This window comes from Micromys minutus (genome assembly GCF_963924665.1).
Source record: "Micromys minutus genome assembly, chromosome: 7".
Lineage (NCBI taxonomy): Eukaryota > Metazoa > Chordata > Mammalia > Rodentia > Muridae > Micromys > Micromys minutus.
In genome coordinates this window covers 37,342,673-37,366,707 of record NC_137976.1, presented here as the reverse complement: position 1 = coordinate 37,366,707, position 24,035 = coordinate 37,342,673, and the positions used below count along the sequence as shown (strand labels likewise).

The following is a 24,035-nucleotide window of genomic DNA, read 5'->3' as shown; positions in this document are numbered from 1 at the left end:
GGATAGCAGGGTCAAAGAACAAATAAAGAAAGAAATTAAGGACTTTCTAGAATTCAACGAAAATGATAACACAACATACCCAAACCTATGGGATGCAATAAAAGCAGTATTGAGAGGAAAACTCATTGCCCTAAGTGCTTCCAAGAAGAAACTGGAGAGAACTCACATCAGCAACCTGACAGCACAGCTAAAAGCCCTAGAACAAAAGGAAGCAGATATACCCAAAAAGAGTAGACGGCAAGAAATAATCAAAATTAGGGCAGAAATAGACCAAATAGAAACAAAAAAAAACCATTGAAAAAATCAACAAAACAAAGAGTTGGTTCTTTGAGAAAATCAACAAGATTGATAAACCCCTAGCCAGACTAACTAAAGGGCAAAGAGAGAGTATCCAAATTAACAAAATCAGAAAGGAAAGTGGTGACATAACAACTGAAACTAAGGAAATTCAAGAAATCATCAGATCCTACTACAAAAACTTATACTCCACAAAATTGGAAAATCTGGAGAAAATTGACGAATTCCTAGACAGATACAAGGTCCCAAAGTTTAACCAGGACCAAGTAAACCATCTAAATAACCCTATAACACCTAAAGAAATAGAAGAAGTCATCAAAAGCCTCCCAACCAAAAAAAGCCCAGGTCCAGACAGGTTCAGTGCAGAATTTTATCAGACATTTATTGGGGCTATAACACCAATATTCGCCAAACTATTCCAAAAGATAGAATCAGATGGAATATTACCCAACTCATTTTTTGAGGCTACAATAACCCTCGTACCTAAGCCACACAAAGACCCTACAAGGAAAGAGAACTTCAGACCAATCTCACTTATGAACATTGATGCAAAAATACTCAACAAAATCCTTGCAAACCAAATCCAAGAACACATCAAAACCATCATTCATCATGACCAAGTAGGCTTCATCCCTGGGATGCAGGGATGGTTTAACATAAGGAAATCCATCAATGTAATCCACCATATAAACAAACTTAAAGACCAAAATCACATGGTCATCTCACTAGATGCTGAGAAAGCATTTGACAAAATCCAACACCCCTTCATGTTAAAAGTCCTGGAAAGAACAGGAATCCAAGGCCCATATTTAAACATAATAAAAGCAATATACAGCAAACCAACAGCCAACATCAAACTTAATGGCGAGAAACTTGAAGCAATCCCACTAAAATCAGGGACTCAACAAGGCTGCCCACTCTCTCCCTACCTATTCAACATAGTACTGGAAGTCCTGGCTGGAGCAATTAGACAGCAAAAGGAGATCAAGGGGATACAAATCGGAAAGGAAGAGATAAAAACATCACTCTCTGCCGATGACATGATAGTGTACTTGAGTGACCCCAAAAATTCCACCAGAGAACTCCTACAGCTGATAAACAAGTTCAGCAAAGTGGCCGGATACAAAATTAACTCAAACATATCAGTAGCCTTCCTATACTTAAAGGACAAACATGTGGAGAAAGAAATTAGGGAAAAGGTACCCTTCACAATAGTTACAAAAACTATGAAATACTTTGGTGTGACTCTAACTAAGGAAGTGAAGGACCTGTATGACAAGAACTTCAAACCTCTAAAGAAAGAAATTGAGGAGGATCTCAGAAAATGGAAAGATCTCCCATGCTCATGGATTGGAAAGATCAACATCTTAAAAATGGCAATCCTACCAAAAGCAATCTACAGATTCAATGCAATCCCTATCAAAATTCCAACCCAGTTCTTCATGGAATTGGAAAGATCAATGTGCAATTTCATATGGAATAACAAAAGACCTAGAATAGCGAAATCCATCCTCAACAACAAGAAAACATCTGTGGGAATCACTATCCCTGACCTCAAGCTATATTACAAGGCAATTGTGCTGAAAACTGCATGGTACTGGTACAGAAATAGGCAAGTGGATCAATGGAATAGAATAGAAGATCCAGAAATGAGCCCTCATGTATATGGTCACCTGATTTTTGACAAAGGAGCAGTAAACCTTCAATGGAAAAAGGACAGCCTATTCAACAAATGGTGCTGGTCCAACTGGCACTCAACATGCAAAAGAATGAAAATAGACCCGTTCTTATCTCCTTGTACAAAGCTCAAGTGTAAGTGGATTAAAGATCTCCACATTAAACCAGATACACTGAAACTATTAGATGAGAAAGTAGGGAAAACCTTAGAACACATAGGCACAGGAGAAAATTTCCTGAACAAAACACCAATGGCTCAAGCTCTAAGGTCAAAGATTAACAATTGGGACTTAATGAGATTGCAAAGTTTCTGTAAGGCTAAGGACATCGTCAAGAAAACAAAACGGCAACCAACAGAATGGGAAAAGATCTTTACCAACACCACATCAGATAGAGGCCTAATATCCAAGGTGTACAAGGAACTCAAAAAGCTAGACACCAGAGAATCAAATAACCCTATTAAAAAATGGGGTACAGAGCTAAACAAATCATTTTCAGTTGAGGAACACTGAATGGCCGAAAAACATCTGAGGAAGTGCTCAACATCCTTAGCCATCAGGGAAATGCAAATCAAAACAACCCTAAGATTCCACCTCACACCAGTCAGATTGGCCAAGATCCAAAACTCAGATGACAGCAGATGCTGGCGAGGCTGCGGAGAAATAGGAACACTTCTCCACTGTTGGTGGGGTTGCAAGCTAATACAACCACTCTGGAAATCTGTCTGGCGATACCTCAGAAAATTGGATATAGTACTACCTGAAGACCCAGCTATTCCACTTCTGGGCATATACCCCAGAGACACTTTAATACACAACAAAGATATATGCACCACAATGTTCATAGCGGCTCTATTTATAATAGCCAGAAGCTGGAAGGAACCCAGATGTCCTTCAGAAGACGAATGGATACAAAAATTGTGGTACATATACACAATGGAATACTACTCAGCCACCAGAAACAATGACTTAACCAAATTCTTAAGAAAATGGCTGCATCTAGAGAAGATCATCCTGAGTGAGATAACCCAGTCACAAAAGAACAGACATAATATGCAGTCACTGATAGTGGGATGCTAACCCCAGAGGCTTGCACTCCCCCAGAAACAACTCACAGACTGTATGAAGTCCAAGAAATAAAGAAAACAAAAAATATACATATATTCACAAAACAAGAAAACTTTGACTATTTCCATGTTGCGTTTTGTTTTGCATGTACTTTACGCTTATTGCAACTAGTAGGTTTTTAATGCATACTGTCAAGCCCTTGAAAAAAATCAAGTACTGACTAAAAAACATATTCACATGGTTTTATGTAAAATTTATTTTAATGTCTGAAAAAACAGTACTGACAAAAATGTATAATTTTAAGCAAAAAATGTTTAAAATCTTTACATTTATCTTTGTTTTACAAAATAAAGTCCAAGACTGTATGAAGTCCAAGAAATAAAGAAAAGAAAACAAAACAAAACAAAAAAATCTCTATACAACAAGAAAACTTTGACAATTTTCATGTTACATTTTGTTTTACATGTACTATGCTCATTGTAACTATTAAGTTTTCAATGCATACTATCAAACCTTTAAAAATATCAAGTACTGACAAAAAATATATTCATACAGTTTTATGTAAAATTATTTTAAAATCTGAAAATAAAGTACTGACAAAAATGTATTGTATAATTTTATGCAAACAATGCTTAAAATCTGTACATTTATCTTTGTTTAGTTAATTAAAATTGTTTAAAAAAAATGGAAAAGTTACCACAAGATCAGTAATGGAAAAAAGGTGCCCATTTTATCAGTTCTAATTCAATATAATATTGGATTCCCTAGCCAGAGCAATTGAGCAAGAAAAATAAAGAAACATTAATTTAAAATTAATAAGATACCTTTATTTGCAACTGATAAAAATCTACTTAAAAAAAAGAATTGGTGACTATTAATATCATCAACTCAAGTGTTTCTATGTAGTAGATAGTCAGATGTATGATAACAGTAACAGCCTATTACTTGTTTCTACCAGTGTTCCAACTAGGAATATAAGGTTATCTCACTTAAAGACATAATCACCTAAGGACCAGCAGTTTCACTATAGGCATTATGTCATAGGAAAGTCTCTGGAGCCTATAAGAAAATACCTCAGAAAATAAGGAGAGAAGCCACTGGTAGAAACAAGATAAATCCAGAGCCTCAACTCACCTGAAAGAAACAAGCCCCCTGGAGCATGGTGAAACTTGACCTCAGGAGCTCCAGAACTACATTGTTCTTTGTGAGGAGAAATTCTAAAAAAGCAGCCAGGCCACTCAGAATCGCACTGATGTTCAGCAGTTGGTGCACAAAGTTGCTCAGCAGGACCGAATCATGAGAGTGATTGTAGAAGATAAAAGCTAGAATGGTAGGGGACATTTGGGTTTGCTTTTTGAGTAAAAACAAAAGAGAACCAACTCACCACTTCTTTCTCATGCCTTCCTTTTCTCTCTATCCACAGAATTTTATACACCTATACAGTTGATGAGTCTCATGGCAATGAATCTTAGCTTTTTTTTTTTTTTAGTTACATCTGCCTATTTATAATGGAATTGTTAAAATTCAACCCTTCGTTTCCTTCTCCAACCTTTCTTTTCTCCTCTACCATGAAATTTTTAATTAGCTGACTTTAAAAGTATCATTATGCAGGCTGACTAACAGTAAATGACAGCGCAGGGAGTTACAATTCAGTGACCATGCAGGTGCATAAGCTGAATCCAGGGCCTTGTCTTAAATTCTGTCCCCTGGAAAAATGTAAACACACCCATAAATCACATCTTGATAAGTATGACAATAGCAGCAAATAGCATCTGTGATATTTCTTTACATAAACATATTCCAGTTTCAACTTAATGGTTTTTATTAAGCTAAAAGAAATGGATGTTCATTAAAGATATGAGAACCAAGCTATTGGTTGTTGCAATTTCTTTTTTCTGGCCCTTGTCCACAAAAAGCAACAGGCAAGAACTAGCTGCCTCCTAGTCACTTGTAGCTTTCAGGGATTCATAATTAATCTACATTCTCACATCTTCATTGAAGACCTCTTCCTTGCCTACCATAGTAATTTTAGAAAATAAATGAACAAAACATCATTTCTTTTGCATTAATTTCTCAAAATTAGGACTTCCAATTCTAAAATGATTGGATTTTGCAGACTTGACACGTACTAGCAAAGTTTTACTATATCAGTGATTTAAAAGCTAATTGGTAGATCTCAGAATATGTTAAGAGCTGGCTACCCCTTTTGAGGATTCATGCTTCCATTACTCTGGGTTTAATTTTTTTCATTGTTATAAATATTTGAAAGACAGATAATTGCTAAGAAAATAAAGAAATAATGAATATATTAGTGATTCTTCAGGACAGATGTGAAACACTAGTAAATAGTATTAAATGGTTGTATCTGCCCAATATTGAAGGATGAGTCAGTAGAGAAGAAAAGCCATTAGCATCCCACAGATCATACCCAAATATCTTAATAAAGCTGGAATACTTCACCCTATCAACCAATATTGTACTAAAAAAAACAAATGTACTTGATTATACAGGACTTATTATTATCCATGTACTTACTATTAGTGACAAGTACAGAAGAAAAAAAGGTAGGATGCAAAGAGGCCTCTTCCCACTACTTACCTTCCACAAAGAAGGCATTGGATAGCATTAGTTTGGCCAAAGAGACTGGCAGTGATCTAATGGTGAAACATAAGATCTTGGTCACACCCAGCATTGCAAGGACCAAGTACATGATAAAATGTTGCCAGTGCAGATTTTTCGCCAATGGTACTTCTTCATGTAACAATAATTTTAGTTTTCCAAATGCAGAAAATAGACCAATTATTCCTGTAGAAAAAGCATACCACAGTTTTAGCAATATTCTACATGATTTTTACCTAGCATACTCAGGCAGGAAGATATGACTATTGTTTAGTTCAATCTGCTGTGTCCTCTTAAAACATTACTTCCTCTCTCAGCGGTTCCATAACAGCTGTGTAGTAGCACCTTAGACGTTCTTTGATGTTCAAATGCTCACTTAGATAACAAATCTTAGTCTAAAACAATGTTCATGACTTTGGTTTGGGTGTCTATTCCAACCTAATGTCCAAGGTTTATAATACTGTCTTATAGAAACTGACTGTTCATTTCTTAGCTACTAGACTTTTGGATAACCACTAGGTAAAAGATTGGCCCTGGTTCCTGAGTTCAAAACCAAAATTAAGATTTAGCTTCCTCCAACTGAGTATAAGCAAGAAGCCCAAGTCAATATAACATGTAGTATAATCAATTATACAAGCACTTGAACTTTCTCAGAGATGTTGGCTTCCTTGCTAACATATATAAATTTGCAAATTAGTTATTTTTTTTGAAGCAAAGTGAATCATATCATTAAAAATGTAATGGAAAAAATTTGAAGGTTTCCTCATTTACAACAGACAGATTACTAAAACTAAAAACAGACCATTTTTACAGAATTCCCAAAATCAACAAAAAGACTTTATAAATTATATGGACCAACTATTTTCTCTAATTCAAGAAATTAGAAAAAAAAAAGAGGGTGAGATCATAAAATAAGGCCTTCCTCAGTGTAGTAGCTGGATTTGTGTCAACTTGACACAAGCTGGGGTTATCACAGAGAAAGGAGCCTCCATGAGATCCAGCTGTAAGGCATTTTATCAACTAGTAATCAAGGGGGGAGGGCCCAACCATTGTGTGTGGTGCCATCCCTGGGCTGGTAGACCTGGGTTCTATAAGAAAGCAAGCTGAGCAAGCCAGGGGAAGCAAGCCAGTAAGCAATATCCCTCCATGGCCTCTGCATCAGCTCCTGCTTCCTGACCTGCTTGAGTTCCAGTCCTGACTTCCTTCAGTGATAAACAGCAATGTGGAAGTGTAAACTGAATAAGCCCTGTCCTCCCCAACTTGGTTTCTTGGTCATGTTTTGTGCAGGAATAGAAACTCTGAGTGAAACACTCAGCCTTGACCATACTCCATAACCTCTCAGCAATGATTTATTGAAGCTTTTCAACAATTGATTATTTTTCTGTCACTTACAAAATAGTTTCTAATAGGTGATGTTCTTTCAGGGACCAGAAAAAATTTGATATGAAATTATTTCAGAGGATCCAAACAATTTCAAAAAGAAAATTTACCATGATTAAATTGAGTAAATTAAATCCTACAATTAATTCATTAAGAAATAGGCCTTCCAATCAAGGACACTTGAATCTCACTTAGAAAGGGGAATAAAATAGTCAGAAGAGGCAGATGGAGGGAAAAATCTAAGGAGGGAGAATGGGAAGGGGAATGTTGGGTTCAGGGTAAGGTGTGGTGAAAGACAGGAGAAATGGCTAGAAGGCCATGAAAATTAATGGAAATCTGCAACTGACAGGGATGAAGAGGTAGGAGGCATCTCCAGGAAGAAACAGAGACCTAGGATAAGGGATGTGCCCAAGAATCAATGGGGATGACTTTAGCTGTGACTCACTACACTGGGGCTATAGAACTTGAAGAAGCCACCTCCTGTATCCAGTCAGGAACCCCAATGAACCGATAGAGACACCAATCCACCCACAAAACTTTCAACCCAAAACTTATCTTGTCTACAAAAAATGCAGGCATGGAGGACAGAGCAGGGACTGAGGGAATGGCCAACCAAACACCCATCTCACTTGAGACCAATGCCATGGCAAAGCACCAGTTCCTAATACCATTAATGATACTCTGATATGCTTGCAGACAGTAACATGCTGTCCTCTGACAGGATCCACCCAGCAGCTGACACAGACAGGTGCAGAGACCCACAGCCAAGCAGAGGATAGAGTTTGGGGACTCTTATGGAAAAATAGGAGGAAGGGGTGTGGGTCCCAAATGGAATAGGAACTCTACAGAAAAACAGAATCAACTAACCTGGACCCTTGGGGCTCTCAAAGTCTGAACCACCAACCAAAGAACATATGGGGCTGGACCTAAAACTCCCTGCACATATGTAGCAGATGTGTAGCTTGGTCTTCGAGTAGGTCTGGAACAGCTGGAACGGGGAATATCCCAAGAGCTGTTGCCTGTATCTCAAAAGTTGGGTGGCCTTATACACCCTCGGTAGGAGAGAAAGCACCTACCTCACAGAGACTTGAAGTACCAGGACAGTAGAATACTAGGGGAGGAGGCACCTGCTCAGAGGAGAAGGTGAGAGAAGACACGGAAGGATTATGAGAAGGGGTGAACAGGTAGAGGACAGTGAGTGGAATGTAGAGAATATAAATTAAAAACTTAATTTAACTAAAAAAATAGGCCTTTATGCAAATATAAAATGCCATCTTTCTACCAAAGTATATTACATATATTCAATAAATATTTTTAAATAAGACAGTCAGCTTTGGAGTTCCTTGATTTTGTAACAAAATCTTTTTTATGCATATGGAAACAACAAAATTTAGGAAATACAACACAGTAAGTCAGCTTACCTGCTAATGCCATGACAATAATCACAATTCCCTCCAAAATTTCTGCTCGAGAGAAAAATTGGGGGGTAATAAGGGAGGAAGACCTCTTTTGCCGTTTACAAATATACTTCAAAATACTTATTGTACTCCACCAAAAACCTAGGATAAGGAAAAAGGATCCGGGAAGAAAATGGCCTGCAGCGTCCCCCAGCACCTACAAATATAAGAATATAGAGATGATAGACATTTCATTTGTGGAACATCACCAAATCATCTCTCATCCCAAAATAGCAGGGGAGCTCCTGATGGTTATTAGCACACACTAGGTCAAATTATAGTATCAGCTATGCTGATAGAAAGTTAAAATTTGCTTTTAACACTTAATCATGCATGTTGTAGAGATGTTTTAAATGCTATCTCTAGTCCAACTTTCACACCAAAGAGACTAATATTCCATTTTCAATTAGGTATGAGTTTACAAGAGTTAAATGACTTCCCCAGATCTCACAACTATTAGGCAAAATTTTGTCATTTTTAATATAAATCTCACAAGGATTTCTTTATAAGACTACAAGACAGTATGCAGTTCACCAACCACTTGCTTTTTAAGTATAAAGAAAAGTAATATGAAACTTTGATATGTTTGTTTAGAATTTGAAATAATCTAAAGTTTCCTAAAACTGATAAACAACTTCAGGAAAGTGGCTGGATATAAAATTAACTCAAACAAATCAGTAGCCTTCCTCTACTTAAAAGATGAACTAGGGAAAGGACACCCTTCACAATAGTTACAAACAATATAAAATACCTTGGTGTGACTCTAACCAAGGAAGTGAAAGATCTGTATGACAAGAAATTCAAGTGTTTGGGTAAAGAAATCAAAGAATATCTCAGAAGATGGAAAGATCTCCCATTCTCATGGGTTGGCTGGACTAATATAGTAAAAATGACCATCTTGCTGAAAACAATCTACAGATTCAATGCAATTCCCATCAAAATTCCAGCTCAATTATTAATAGAAAAAGTAATTTGAAAATGTATTTGGAATAACAAAAACCCAGAAAAGCAAAAGTATTCTTAACAATAAAAAAAAATTTCTGGGGGAATCACCACCCCCAACCTTAAGCTGTATTACAGAACAATCGTGATAAAAACTGCATGGTATTTGTACTGAGATAGGCAGGTAGATCAATGGAATAAAATTGAAAACTCAGAAATGAACCACACACTTATGGTCACTTGATCTTTCACAAAGGGTCTAAAAACGTCTAGTGAAAAAAAAGACAGCATTCTCAACAAATGGTACTGGTTTAACTGGCAGTCAGCTTATAGAAAAATGCAAATCAATCCATTTTTATCTCCTTGTACAAAGCTCAAGTCAAAGTGGATCAAGGACCTCCACATAAAATCAGATACACTGAAACTAATAGAAGAGAAAGAAGGAAACAGCCTCGAATACATGGGCACTGGGGAAATTTTCCTGAACACCATGGCTTATGCTTTAAGATCAAGAATCAGCAAATGGGACCTCATGAAATTGCAAATTTTTCTGTAAGGCAAAAGACTGTCAAGAGGACAAAAAGGCAGCCAACAGATTGGAAAAATCTTTTCCAAACCTACATCAGATAGAGGGCTAATAGCTAATATATATATACAAAGAGCTCAAGAAGTAAGACTCCAGAGAACCAAATAACCCTACTAAAAAATGGGGCATAGAGCTAAATAAAGAATTCTCAAGTGAGGAATACCAAATGGTTGAGATGCACCTAAAGAAATGTTAATCTTCTCTAGTCATCAGGGAAATGCAAATCAAAACAACCCTGAGATTCCACCTCACACCAGTCAGAATGGCTAAGATCAAAAACTCAAGTGACATCAGATGCTGGCAAAAATGTGGAGAAAGAGGAACACTCATCTATTGTTGGTGGTGTTACAAGCTGGTACAACCACTCTAGAAATCAGTCTCAGAAAATTCAACACAGTGCTACCTGAGAACCCAGCTAAACCACTCCTGAGCATTTACCCAAAAGATGCTCCAACATCTAACAAGGACACATGTTCCACCCTGTTCATAGCAGCCTTATTTATAATAGCCAGAAGCTGGAAAGCACCCAGATGTCCTTCAACAGAGGAATGAATACAGAATTGTGGTACATTTACACAATAGAGTAATACTTAGCTATTAAAAACAATGACTTCATGAAATTCTTAGGCAAATGGATGGAACTAGAAGCTATCATCTTGACTGAGGTAACACAATCACAAAAGAACACACACAGTATGCACTCACTGATAAGTGGATATTAGCCCAAAAGCTTGGAACACCCAAGATAAAAGTCAGTGACTACATGAAGCTCAAGAAAGGGCTGAAGGAACTAACTAAAGAGGTTTGCAACCTCATAGGAAGAACAACAATATCAACCAACCAGATTCCCCAGAGCTCCCAGGAACTGAACCACCAACCAAATAGTACACAAGTGGAGGCCCCATGGCTCCAGGTGCATATGTAGCAGAGGATGGCATTGTCTGGAATTTATAGCAGGAAAAGCCCTTGGTCCTGTGAAGGCTCATTTCCCCAGTTTAGTGCAATGCCATGGTGTTGAGGTGGAAGTGGGTGAGTGGAAGGGGAGCATCTTAGACGCACGATGATGGGTGATGGGAAAGGGGGAAACGGGGAAAGGGGATAACATTTGAAATGTAAATACAAACACTATCTAATTTTTTTTAAAAAAAAAAAAGGACAGACCCACAGTCAAACACTAGGAAAATCCAGGAGAACCCTGCAGAAAAGGAGGAAGAAGTATTTTAGAAGCAAAGAGGTCAAGAACCAAGGACAGCACAAGAACATGGCCCACAGTATCAACTAAGCAGGGCTCCTAGGGGCCCACAGCGACTGAAGTGGCAAACATGGATTCTGTATAGGTCAGAGCTAGGTCCTCTGAACATCCCTCATGGTTGTGTAGCTTGGTGCTCTTTTGGGGCTTCCAACAATGTGAAAGCAGGTGTCTCTGACTATTCTGGCTGTGCTTAGGGCCCTTTCTTCTTACTGGCTTGTCATATACAGTTATGATATGAGGGTTTATGCCCAGTCTTATTGTATCTTATTAGACTATGTTCAGTGAATATCTCTGAGAGGCTTGTTCATTTTTCTTTTTCTTCTTTTTTGAAGGGAAAAAATAGAGGAGGAATGATCTGGAAGAGGTAGAGGAAGGGCCTGCAACTAGTAGAAGGAAGGGACATTGGCTGAGATGTACTCTATGAGAAAAAATAAAAGGCTGCTTAAAATTAAAGAGATTACTAAACTACAGGTGCAGAAAAAAGCCAGAAGACCCCAGATACATATTTATTAATCAATATGCAGTTTGGCACTTGTGCAAGCAGAGGTTAAGGACTAAGAATTCACTGCAAACTAGGCACTCAAAACTTAAAATATTTTGTGTGCAGTGTTTTATCTTCCCAACTTTGAGGATTACCAATTTCTATTTGCCTCTGGCTATTCAGAAATGATGAAACCACACATTCCCCAGGCTAATTAATAGCAGAGCTGAGGCTTGAATCTGGTTTGATGACTCCACAGCCTACTCTTGTCAGTATGTTATCACATATTCCAAAGACGGAGTGGTAGGTTTGAGGGAAAAGGATGTTTCTACATGTCAGATCAATGCAGGATAAAAATAAACATTTGCCACAGTGGTTAGATTTAAGTTTGGGATTTCAAGTCTTCTGAATCTCTGCTAACAATCTTGGCTGTGGGATATGTTTCTCTATAAACTGGGGGTGGGGGGAGCCAAAAGAAAAAAAAAGATGAGAGTACATCGTGTTCCCTCAAACTGCTCCTCAGCCAGGACGGTATTAAGAAAAATTAAGAGCAGAGAAGTTGCATGATCCAAATGGCACTTCGTCAGGATTAACTTTTCAGCCATGCCAATAATATATGAAAGGTAGAAAGGCCTACAGGCAAAGATGAATTAGAAGGCTATTGTAGACACTCATTTCTCAGATGCCAAGTCTGAGTCAGAACAGGATGGTGAGAACATACAATGCTACGCATGAATGATAGCTTAATACCAAGCCTGAAGAAATAGCAGATCCACCCTAGGAACATATGCCATCAAAGATATGGTCTTTGATGGCCCTGAGATGGGAGAAGAAAGGAACAAATGCACTGATGGTGGTCAGTGACCCTGCCTACTCCCCAAGGTACCAGCCTCACCAGCCCTTCTCTCCAGGAGAGCACAACTTCCAAAGAATTGAGGAAGCCCAAATGGACCTATCAGCACCATGAATTTTCCCAATGCTGATGACAAGCAGATGTTGGGTGAATGGGTATGTCCTATCTGGCAGACTGTCTCCACTTTCCTCGATATTCCATATAGGAAAGGCACTCTCAAGGCTCAGCACTAGTGAACTATCCTCAGAGGCTTTCTTCTCAGGATATTCTAAATTACATCATTCTATTTAATGTCCACAGAGACTTATCTTCATAGTATATTTTATAATAAGGAATCTTTAGTTTTGTTTTTTTTTACCTTTCTCTGCAAGACTGCCAAGTTCAACTATGTGAGTTTTGCTTCTGCTTCAGAATTCCCAGCAGTCAGAATTACAGTACCCAGCAGAAGCAAAATGTAAACAAAAATTATCATAACCCAGTTACCAAGATGCATCTTGCAGCCAAATCTGGTGTATGCATAAACACACACAATAAAGAAATGATGAAATAAAAAAATTTACCACTCACCACATTTTTAAATGTAAGAAACTCACTTTGATAAGTTGTGAAATTAAACTTAATGTTTTTGTAACCAAATATCATCATAAAACAATTTTTATTTCTTTTCTTCTTTTCCACTTATTCAACATTTCCAAACTACGATGAAAACTATGACCACAGAGTAGGGAATTGAAAGAAAAACTGTTGTTCATAAAAATATCACTGCAAATTAAAAAAAAACACAAAAACAAAAACAAATATTCACCAGCCAGACTGAAAAGCACCTCAGAAACACCCCTAACTCTGCCTTTCTGTAGATAACTCCTCCACAGACTCACAGAGCTCTGCTATTCTGATTTTAGGAGGAATTCAATGGAAATGAGGTTTTGGGGTTACAACCATGTCAGGTACAAACGTGTATGTATTTCATTCTGAGAACACACCTTAGATGAGTTGTCAACACTTCAAATGCTCACTTGGTAGCCACATAGTGTTAGTAGTGGCTACTTGAAGATTTTTTTATTTTTTTTTTTTTTTTTTTGAGCTTTGACAATGTATTTGAAAATATATTTCCATTATATGTATTTTTATAATTTAAATATGCACACTAGTCCATTATCTTTGGCATGTCATAGCTCATACAAAAATGATAATTGACATGGATCATTTAAATAGACCTTTTATAGCATTTTTCTTTCTTTTGGATTTTTTATACTTGGAGATCTTCCGGGTTTCCTTTGCATGTTTAATAAAGACTTGAAAGAGAGTGGGAAACAAAGAGTGGGAAGCCGGAAGTTCACACTGTTTTCCTCCTCCTTTCACAAGAGTCACACCTTCTCATTCTCACAGCAAACCTGGTGACCCACCCTCATCCATAGATGTGTATGTAAATGTGTCCTGAAACTTACACACAGACACATTATCCTCGGAGTGGAAGGAGTCAGAATGCAGTCTTCCTTCCACATCTACAACCACAACAACCATTCACAAGTCAACTCAAAACAACTACAAATCACATTCTCTCTTCTGGTGGCACAGTCTGGCCTCATAAGTAAGAAGTTGTTTTAACTTTACGGAGGCTCACCTTCCACTGTTTGCCTTGACCATGGAAGAGTAATGTGGGGCTCTCCTCCTGCTCCTGTTCTGATCCTTGCCTCATTTTCTGTTTTCTACTTGATAGTACAAAACAAAGTAATTTATGTGTCATTCTCCAAATATAGGTTACTTAACATATCTGTCTGGCTCTACACAGTAGGAAACTGTAGAGCCCTTCCCTGTGTTTTTGACCACTTACTCTTCTGTATCTTCTGCATAGCCTATGGCGTTTTGTCCTATGAAATAGTTGAATGCATTGTGGGGTGCTATGACCCTTCCTTACTTCACCTACTTAATATACATCCTATAAAGGAAGGAAAAATAAAATAGAAGAAAAAAAGAAAGACAGGTCACCTCCTCTGTTTCACTCTTCAGCTGTTAAAGTATCTGGTTGTTTGTGATTCCAAGGTACTCCCATGGAATTTCTTGAACATCCATCATTACTTACTAACTACTCTCTTTCAATAGCATATGGGCTCCTGGAATGGATGATTACACCTTGTTTTTAGAGCCTAGGACCCAGCTGTTGATTTTCCTGGTTATTTTATTTGTTTTTGAGACTAGGTATCACTATGTAGCCCATACTAACATCAAACTTGCGATCCTCCTATCTTAGCTTCCTAGTACTGAGCCTATGGATATCTGCCACCACATATGGTTCAGCCTTTCCTGAAATGGAATATCTAATAAATAAATGGATACATGTGTAGAATGATGCACATGTTCATAGCCCAAAGTTACTAAAAAATGGTTGGCAAACTGCTCAAATAAGTTTTGTAGGTGTGGTTCACTGGTTATGAGCAAAAAGCATCAACATAGCACTCAACAATGCATTCAGTTACTTCATAGGAAAAATTCCATAGGCTAAATGCAAAAGATACACAAGATTCAGGGAAGTTATTAGAAACATGTCAGAACGAATACAAAGGCTTACAGCAATGGTTTTCCACCTTTCTAATGCTAAGACTAATCCAGTTCCTCATGTTGTAACTACCCTCAATTACAAAATTATTTCATTACTATATTATAACTGTAGGTTTGCTACTGTTATTAATCATGATGTAAATATCTGATACAAAACCCCTGTGAAAGGATCACTTGACCTTTAAAGGGGTTATGGCCCACAAATTGAGAACCACTGCCTTTCAGCATGGTCACATAGCCAAGAAGTATGACTTTTTCCAAGCCTGCGTGTAACAAGAAAGTTCAATGTTGATATCCTTCTGACCTCCTGTCCCCCCTCCCCAACACACACACACAGACCCTGCAAAAGGACAGGTGCATTACACCCAACAATGACCATGACCACACTATTAGTTCACCCTAATTCACATCTTAGGTGAGAATATTCACCCTGGGCAATCATCAGGAAAGAAGGTTATAAAAGGGACTCTGGGTTATGCCTTAAGAGTATGGTTTGTCAACACAAGAAAACTACAGAATTAACTCGCCTGGGCCAATGGGGACTCACAGAGACTGCATTGTCAAACAAGGAGCCTACATGGAACTGATCTAGGTCCTCTGAATATGTTATAGTTGTCTAGCTTAGTCTTCATGTGGGTTTCCTAACAGCAGAAGAAGGGCCTGTTTATGACTCTGTTGCTTACATTTACAACTCCATCCTCCAACTGGGCTGCCTCATGTAGCTTCTTCAAGACTAGGAAAAAATATGCCTAGTCTATTGCAACTTTATATGATATGCTAGGACAGATTGATATCCATGGGAGACCTCCTCTTTTCTGAAGAGAAGGAGAGGAAGATAAGATGGCATGGAGAGGCAGAGTGAGGAGAACTGAGAGAAGAAAGGAGGAGAGATTCTGATGAAATGTAAAGTTGATTAATTAATATTATGGTCTGTGCAGTATCTTGGGCTACAATGTCTTGAAAAGGGCTTTAATTCAGCAAATGCATGTTCTGCACAGTGAATAATGATGTGCCAGTAGGAACTACAGATCCTTCTAAGCCCTAGAAACAATCAGCAAAGTTTGGAAGGGAGGAGGACTTCCAGGGTACGACAACCCTGTAATCAAAATAAACAATGCACATAAACCCTGTAATCAAAATAAATAATACACGTAAGCGTTCTTTGGTGTGGAAAGGGTGTAGAGAATTGAGTTATATTTTAGAAGCAGAGCAGCACCAAGGAAATAGAAGTTTCAGGGAAGATTTCATTTTGCCAAGACCAAGGTAGAGTGGATGTGACAAAAGCCAGGCTCTGGTTCAGAAACCTGGCAAGATTAAAGGTCCTTGTATGTAAGTGCAGGCCAATGGCAGCCTGTTTGTATAAGTGTTGCTTTGGTTTCCATGGTGAAGGGGAACCTAAAGTCCATAGAACGTCAAGAATAATTAAATGCATAAGATGGGGTTCTCACTGCACTTCACAGCTGGAAGTGTCTTGTGCCCACTTCTCCCAAACACCTAACTTAACTGGGTTCCCACTTGGACTTCCCCACCTGGTTTCTTCACTCTGTTGTCTAGTGTGGCTCTCAATCTCAGAACCATACAGAGCACATCCCTCACCTGGACCCTCCGCCACTGTCTTCCTCATTTAAAACAACTTCATCCTTGTAACTGTTCATACCAAAATTTTAGTAATCCTGGACTCTTCACCTGATTTCCTTCCCACATCCAGCCATCTGAAAGCTGTTTACCTCCAACTATACCCGGGATTTGACTATTTCTTACTCTCCCCAGTGCTGTCGCTCCTAAGAGAGCCTTGATAATGGTCCCAAGGGGACTCTGTTCCATCTTTGTGCTTAATGATCTCCAGGGCATAAAGAAGACTTCCAAACAGTTGGACAGATAGAGTTAATTTTAGGATTTTTCTAAAGAGACTCAGACGTAATTTTTCTCAGGAAAAAAAAAAAAAAAACATAAACTAAATCATAATGCAGAAAGTCCCCAGTAACACAAGACTCAGAGATCAAAACCCCAAAGTGAGAGATAGAAGGACAGTGGTTGCAGGCATTAGCTTAGCTTTGCTAGAACAGTGTCAAGCAGCTAGGCTGGCTTCGTGACTCTTGCCGTGTCCAGTGGATGTGGTTGTGGCACTAACCGGGTTTTACTGTGGTCTACCACGTGTCAGCCGCCATATGTCTAGTTATCATGTGAAATACTGTCCATCATTATGATGGTTTCAGCAAAGTGTGTTTCAGTGGAGTCTCTTCCTCCCTTCTTTTTCCAATCCCTGTCCTCATTTGCATCTTAGACTCTGCCTTTCGTGTGGCATGTGTTCATTTGCCCCCTCCCCTCTGCTAAAACCTCTTTAGGCACTCTCTTTGACTCTTTTATACCTTTTTAGACTTTAACCACATTTATAACCATTTACAGATAGACAGGACATACATACATTATGCTGCATAGTATCTGCATATGAGAGAGGACATATAGTTTTGCTCTTTGAGTCAAAATTTTCTTAGGTTTTTTTCAGTGCTGAAGTGTACACCAAAGATCTTTGTGTATATTAGGTGAGTATTCTACCAACTGAACTAGATCCCCATCATGACAAGCACTCTTACCTAGCTTTATCTCATAAAATCCTAAGAAAATGATGTTAATATACTTATTTTACAAAACAGAAATGATTTCTTGTACTATGTCCCAAATACACCAGTCGAGAATCAAATCAGATCTATAATCCATGCACTTGAAAGGGAAAGGTAGAAGGATCCACAGTACAAGACTAGCTTCACAGTATAGTGAGCTTGAACTCAGTTATATGAGACCAAGGGGGAAAGGAGGACAGGTGACAGGCTACAGGAAACATTTTTTTCCTTGTTCTTCCCACATTATCAAACCAAAGTTACTCTAGGAGAAAACTAACCTTCGGGTGCTTTGAGCCAATTCTTGCTTCTGAGCCATTCATCTTGCTTGGTATCAGTAAATCCAACACTTCAGAACTGGTCCAACAGGGAGAAGAGAAAAGCAGCTGTGATTTTGGTTTTGTTTCCCCACTTAAAGCTGAAAGTTAGAAACTGAAACTTGATACATTACAGACAGCTTTACACAGTCATGCAACGGTTTGCATATGCCAAAAGCAACTACCATTAGATATTAAAACTTATCACGTTTTACCTTTGCCGAATATTACTTACCACACTTTAACAATTTCCCAAGTCCTTACAACTCATGTGCTGAAGATTCACTGCACAGCAGGAAATCCTGGCAGATGCTGTTCATGCGTGGATCAAGAGAAGGCAGTTTAGCCAGCATCAGCCTTGCAAAAGCTCAGAGGAATATTGTGTTCCTCTTACTCACCTATTTCCTTGGAGGATTTAACTCCACCCAACCTATGGAAAAAAAAAAAGAGCCAGGCCCACAAATTAATGTCATTAAGCATAAATAATCTCGTCATATACTCATTAATCAAGGGCTCAGATTACCTTGCTATTCTGTACAGCCAGAGAAGTACTACATCATAGCTAACATCAGAGGCTTTCCCCATAACTATGTGGTAAGTTTATTATTTAATTCTACTCTCTCTGATCTCTACACCCGATTTATATTATTGCTGTGACATTGTTTAACCTGCCAACTTTGATGTCTAACATGTAAGACTCTGTTGCAGAGTTGGCCCACCCAAAATCTTGCTTCTCCCACCTGAGCCAACCTGTTGACCAAGAATCTACATTCATCCCAGAATTAAACAACAGAGCAGAAATACACTGAAAAAACCTCTCTCACCTGAACTGTTCCTGCAAGCATGAATCTTAGAAAGACATAGCCACAATTGTAGATGCTGGTTTCAGCATTTAAAATGAACAGTCAATGAGAATAGCTGTTTGTCCTTTGCTTAGACATGAGTTCTGTTGGAGAGAGGTGTTAAGGCACAGGTCTTTAATCCCAGGACTGGGGAGGCAGAAGGATTTTTGTGAGTTCAGTTTAAGCCAGCCTGGTTTATACACTGAATTCCATCTCAGTCCAGACTACATAGTAAGACCCTATCTCAGCAAAACAAAGAAAAACAAAGACAAAGCACAGAAAGGCCCTAAAAAACAAAACACAGAAAGGCCTTAATGTAGTAAGTATAGGGCACATGCATGAAATGTAAAGATGTTTATCTTATTACCAAAAAACAGACCAACATATTAGAAAATAATTTTTGTTGAGGGCTTTGGCTGTTGCTCAGTGAAAGAGCATGTATACAGCATGTCCAGGAACCTGGGTTCAATCTCCATCACTGGGGGAAGAAAGTGAATTAAAAAAATAAACATTTAAGGCATAGTTAATAATGGTGTGTGAATTAAAAGGGAAGGCAAGCCCAATGGGAAGGACAAGAAGATGTTCTTCTAAACCAGAGTCTTTCTTAAAATAACACAAAAGATCTGCTTCCTATGATCACCAGCATCATGATACCTAAGTGGGATGCTCAGAGAGGGGAGAGGAAATGCAAGAAATGTCTTCTTTTCAAAGAGCAATGCAGACCCATGTTGGGAAGACATAAACCATTGCTTGCATGTGGATATCTAGTTCACAGGCTCATTGTTTCTGCAGTTGTGCTTAGAATACCAGGACTCATGTTATCTTCACTTCTCTCTAAAGTCTACAGAAGTGGCCTCTACAAATTGCTTCTATAATAATACACACCGCAACAATAAAGAATGTCAGCTTATTATGCTCAAGTATTCCTTGAACCACAGGGCAGGAGCAAAGACAAAACTCTTAGCTTTAGTTTAAGGCTAGTGAGGAAGAAAATATTTATAAACACCATGTGCCACTATGGAGGGAATCTGATAGTATCTCAGTGAAGGAACGATAGTAGGCTTCACATCTGTAGGTTTTGCTTAAAAAAATTATTTAGGAATATTGGACTATTCCATCCCCAAACATAAAAATATTCCCAATCAATCAATATCATCAGTGACTGATGAAACAGTAAAATGAACATTTAAATGTTTGCTGAGGCTCATTTTTCATATGAGTCAATTCTATTGTCCATAAAACAGGAGGTCAAGCTCACACAGCATAAGAGTAGGCACAACCTGCTGTTCTCTTAAGACTTAAATTAATGCCACGTTTATGATGCCTCAAAATATTCTCTTTGTTGACCTCATTATATCACACACTTTTCAAAAAGTGAAACCTTTATAAAAGGAACTATGGGGGAGGGGCTCTCTTGATTTTCAGAAAACTAAAGAAGAGCTCTTGCATTTTCACATAAATTCTATTTCCATGCCAAATATAAACTCCACAGATACAAGGAGCTAAAGTTGATCATCAAAGCTTCTTCACAATTATGTGAAAGGCCTGTGCCAATAAGGCCTTTCAGGGGGTTGTTAAGAGAAGGACCATGAAAGGTATTCAACCCGCCACCAGGAAAAGCAGTGAGCCAGCAGTGAGCCAGCAGTGAGCCAGCGGTGAGCCAGTGGTGATCCAGCAGTGATCCAGGGACATAAGACTGACAACAAGATGGCAAGAGGAAAGGGAAAGAACGTACCTCAGGGGAAAAAAAGACAACCTGGCAACACCAGTACCCAGCTCTCCCATCACAGCAAACAGCGGAATGCCAAACACACCAGAAAAAGAAGACAAACACCTAAAATCATACCTCAAGACAATGATAGAGATCCTTAAACAAGAACGGGAGGAAAAGCAGAAAGAATTAGAAGCTTTTAAAGAGGAAACAAGAAAAAAACTCAAAGAACTCAAAGAACTAGAGGAAAATAGAACCAAAGAGATGAAGGAATGGAAGAAAGAATTTAAAACAGATATTGACAAAATAAAGAAAACACTAAAAGAGATAACCCTAGAGGTAGAACACCTATGAAAAAAATCAGGAGTCACAGATGCAAGCATTTCCAATAGATTACAAGAGATGGAAGAGAGAATCTCGGGGACCAAAGACAACATTGAAAACATAGACAAAACAGTCAGAGAAGATGTAAAAACCAAAAAGCTCCTAACCAAAAATGTCCAGGAGATCCAGGACACAATGAGAAGACCAAACCTAAGGATAATAGGAATAGAAGAAAACGAAGAATATCAACTAAGAGGCACAGTAAATATCTTCAACAAAATTATAGAAGAAAACTTACATACCCTTAAGAATGAGATGATCATGAGCATAAAACAAACCTACCGAACTCCAAATAGATTGGATCAGAAAAGAAACTTCTCCCGACACATAATAGTCAAAACACCAAGTGCCAAAATTAAGAAAAAATATTAAAAGCAGTAAGGGAAAAAGGCCATGTAACATATAAAGGCAGACCAATCAAAATCACACCCAATTTCTCAACAGAGACTATGAAAGCTAGAAGAGCCTGGACAGACATCATGCAGACCCTAAGAGAGCACAGGTGCCAGCCAAAGCTGCTATACCCAGCAAAACTATCAATCACCATAGATGGAGAGACTAAGATATTCCAAGACAAAACTAAATTTACACAATAAATGACAACAAACCCAACACTACAACGAATTATAGGTGGAAAACCGATTACAACGAGGGGAACTACATCCTAATAAAAACAAAAAACTCCTAAGATAGAAAACCAAAAGAAGAAAGATATACAGGCACAATTCAACCTCCAAAAGCAAAAATAGCAGGAAACAGCAACCACTGTTCCTTGATATCTGTTAACACAAATGGACTCAATTCCCCCCAAAAAATACATAGGTTATCAGACTGGATATATAACAAAACCCAGCAATTTGTTGCATACAAGAAACTCATCTCAGAGTAAAAGGGTGGGAAAAAAACTTCCAAGCAAATGGCCCCAAGAAGCAAGCTGGAGTGGCAATTCTAATATCGAATAAAGTAGATTTTCAACCAAAAGTTATCAAAAAAGATAAGGAAGGACACTTTTAACTCATTACAGGGGAAATTGGTCAGGAGGAACACTCAATCGTTAACATCTATGCTCCAAATACAAAAGCACCGATATTCATAAAAGAAACCCTACTAAAGCTCAAAAAATACAATGTGCCCTACACAATAATAGTGGGAAACCTCAATACCCCACTCTCGCCAATGGACAGATCAGGGAAACAAAAACTGAACAGGGATACTGTAAAACTAACAGAGGTTATAAACCAAATGGAATTAATAGATATCTACAGAACATATCATCCTAAAACAAAAGAATACACCTTCTTCTCAGCACCTCACGGCACCTTCTCAAAAATTGACCACATAATTGGTCACAAAACGAGCCTCAATAGATATTAGAAGATTGAAATACTCCCACGCATCCTCTCAGATCACCATGGTCTAAGGTTGGCCTTTAACAACAACAAAGAAAACAAAAAGCCCACATACACATGGAAACTAAACAACGTTCTATTAAATGATAGCAGGGTCAAAGAAGAAATAAATAAAGAAATTAAGAACTTTGTAGAATTCAATGAAAAAAAAACACAACATACCCAAACCTATGGGATGCAATGAAAGCAGTACTAAGAGGAAAACTCATAGCTCTGAGTGCTTCCAAAAAGAAACTGGAGAGAGCATACATCAGCAACTTGACAGCACAGCTGAAAGCTCTAGAGAAAAAGGAAGCAGATACACCCAAGAGAAGAAGACAGCAAGAAAAAATCAAACTTAGGGCAGAAATAGACCACATAGAAACAAAAAGAATCATTGAAAGAATCAACAAAACCAAGAGCTGGTTCTTTGAGAAAATCAACAAGATTGATAAACACTTAGCCAGACTAACAAGAGAGCAAAGAGAGAGTATCCAAATTAACAAAATTAGAATGGAAAGTGGAGAAATAACAACTGAAAATGAGGAAATTCAAAAAATCATCAGATCCTACTACAAAAGCCTATAATCAACAAAGTCGGAAAATCTGGAGGAAATGGATGAATTCCTAGACAAGGTACTAAAGTTAAATCAGGACCAGGTAAACCATCTAAATAATCCCATAACACCTAAAGAAATAGAGGCAGTCATCAAAAGCCTCCCAACCAAAAAAAGCCCAGGTCCAGATGGGTTTAGTGCAGAATTTTATCGGACATCTATTGACGACATAATACTAATACTCTCCAAACTATTCCACAAAATAGAATCAGATAGAAAACTACCTAACTCATTTTTTGAGGCTACAATAAGACTCATTCCTAAACAACACAGGGACCCCACAAAAAAAGAGAACCTCAGACCAATCTCACTTATGAACATTGATGCTAAAATACTCAACAAAATTCTTGCAAACCAAATCCAAGAACACATCAAAATGATCATTCACCATGATCAAGTAGGCTTCATCCCTGGCATGCAGGGAAGGTTTAACATACGGAAATTCATTAATGTAATCCACCATATAAACAAACTCAAAGAAAAAAACCACATGATCATCTCACAAATGTTGAGAAAATATTTGACAAAATTCAACACCCCTTCATGTTAAAAGTCTTGTAGAGAACAGGAATCCAAGGCCCATAACTAAACATAATAAAAGCAATATACAGCAAATCAACAGCCACTATCAAACTTAACAGTGGGAAACTTGAAGCAATCCCACTCCCCCACATCCTATTCAACATAGTACTGGAAGTCCTGGCCGGAGCAATTAGACAGCAAAAGAAAATCAAAAAGATACAAATTGGAAAGGAAGAAGTAAAAACATCACTATTTGCAGGTGATATGATAGTGTACTTAAGGTACCCCACAAATTCCACCAGAGAACTCCTACAGCTGATAAACAAGTTCAGCAAAGTGGCCGGATATAAAATTAACTCAAACAAATCAGTAGCCTTCCTATATTCAAAAGACAAACATTTGGAGAAAGAAATTGGAGAAAAGATACCCTTCACAATAGTCATAAACAATATGAAATACCTTGGTG

The 24,035-nt window shown here is 38.1% G+C and overlaps 1 protein-coding gene across 1 annotated transcript in view; it reads right to left on the bottom strand.

Moving 5' to 3' along the window:
* LOC308422814 (transmembrane protein 45A-like) overlaps window positions 1–18,111 on the bottom strand; it is a gene marked incomplete at both ends in the record, with an annotated part of 30,018 nt that extends 11,907 nt beyond the window's left edge. Inside the window, 4 exons of the mRNA XM_080919481.1 lie at window positions 4,176–4,363; window positions 5,640–5,846; window positions 8,462–8,654; window positions 18,070–18,111. Of these exons, the coding sequence (XP_080775607.1) occupies window positions 4,176–4,363; window positions 5,640–5,846; window positions 8,462–8,654; window positions 18,070–18,111 (630 nt within the window). The remainder of the gene's footprint in view (window positions 1–4,175; window positions 4,364–5,639; window positions 5,847–8,461; window positions 8,655–18,069) is intronic.
* Window positions 18,112–24,035: the final 5,924 nt, after the last annotated feature.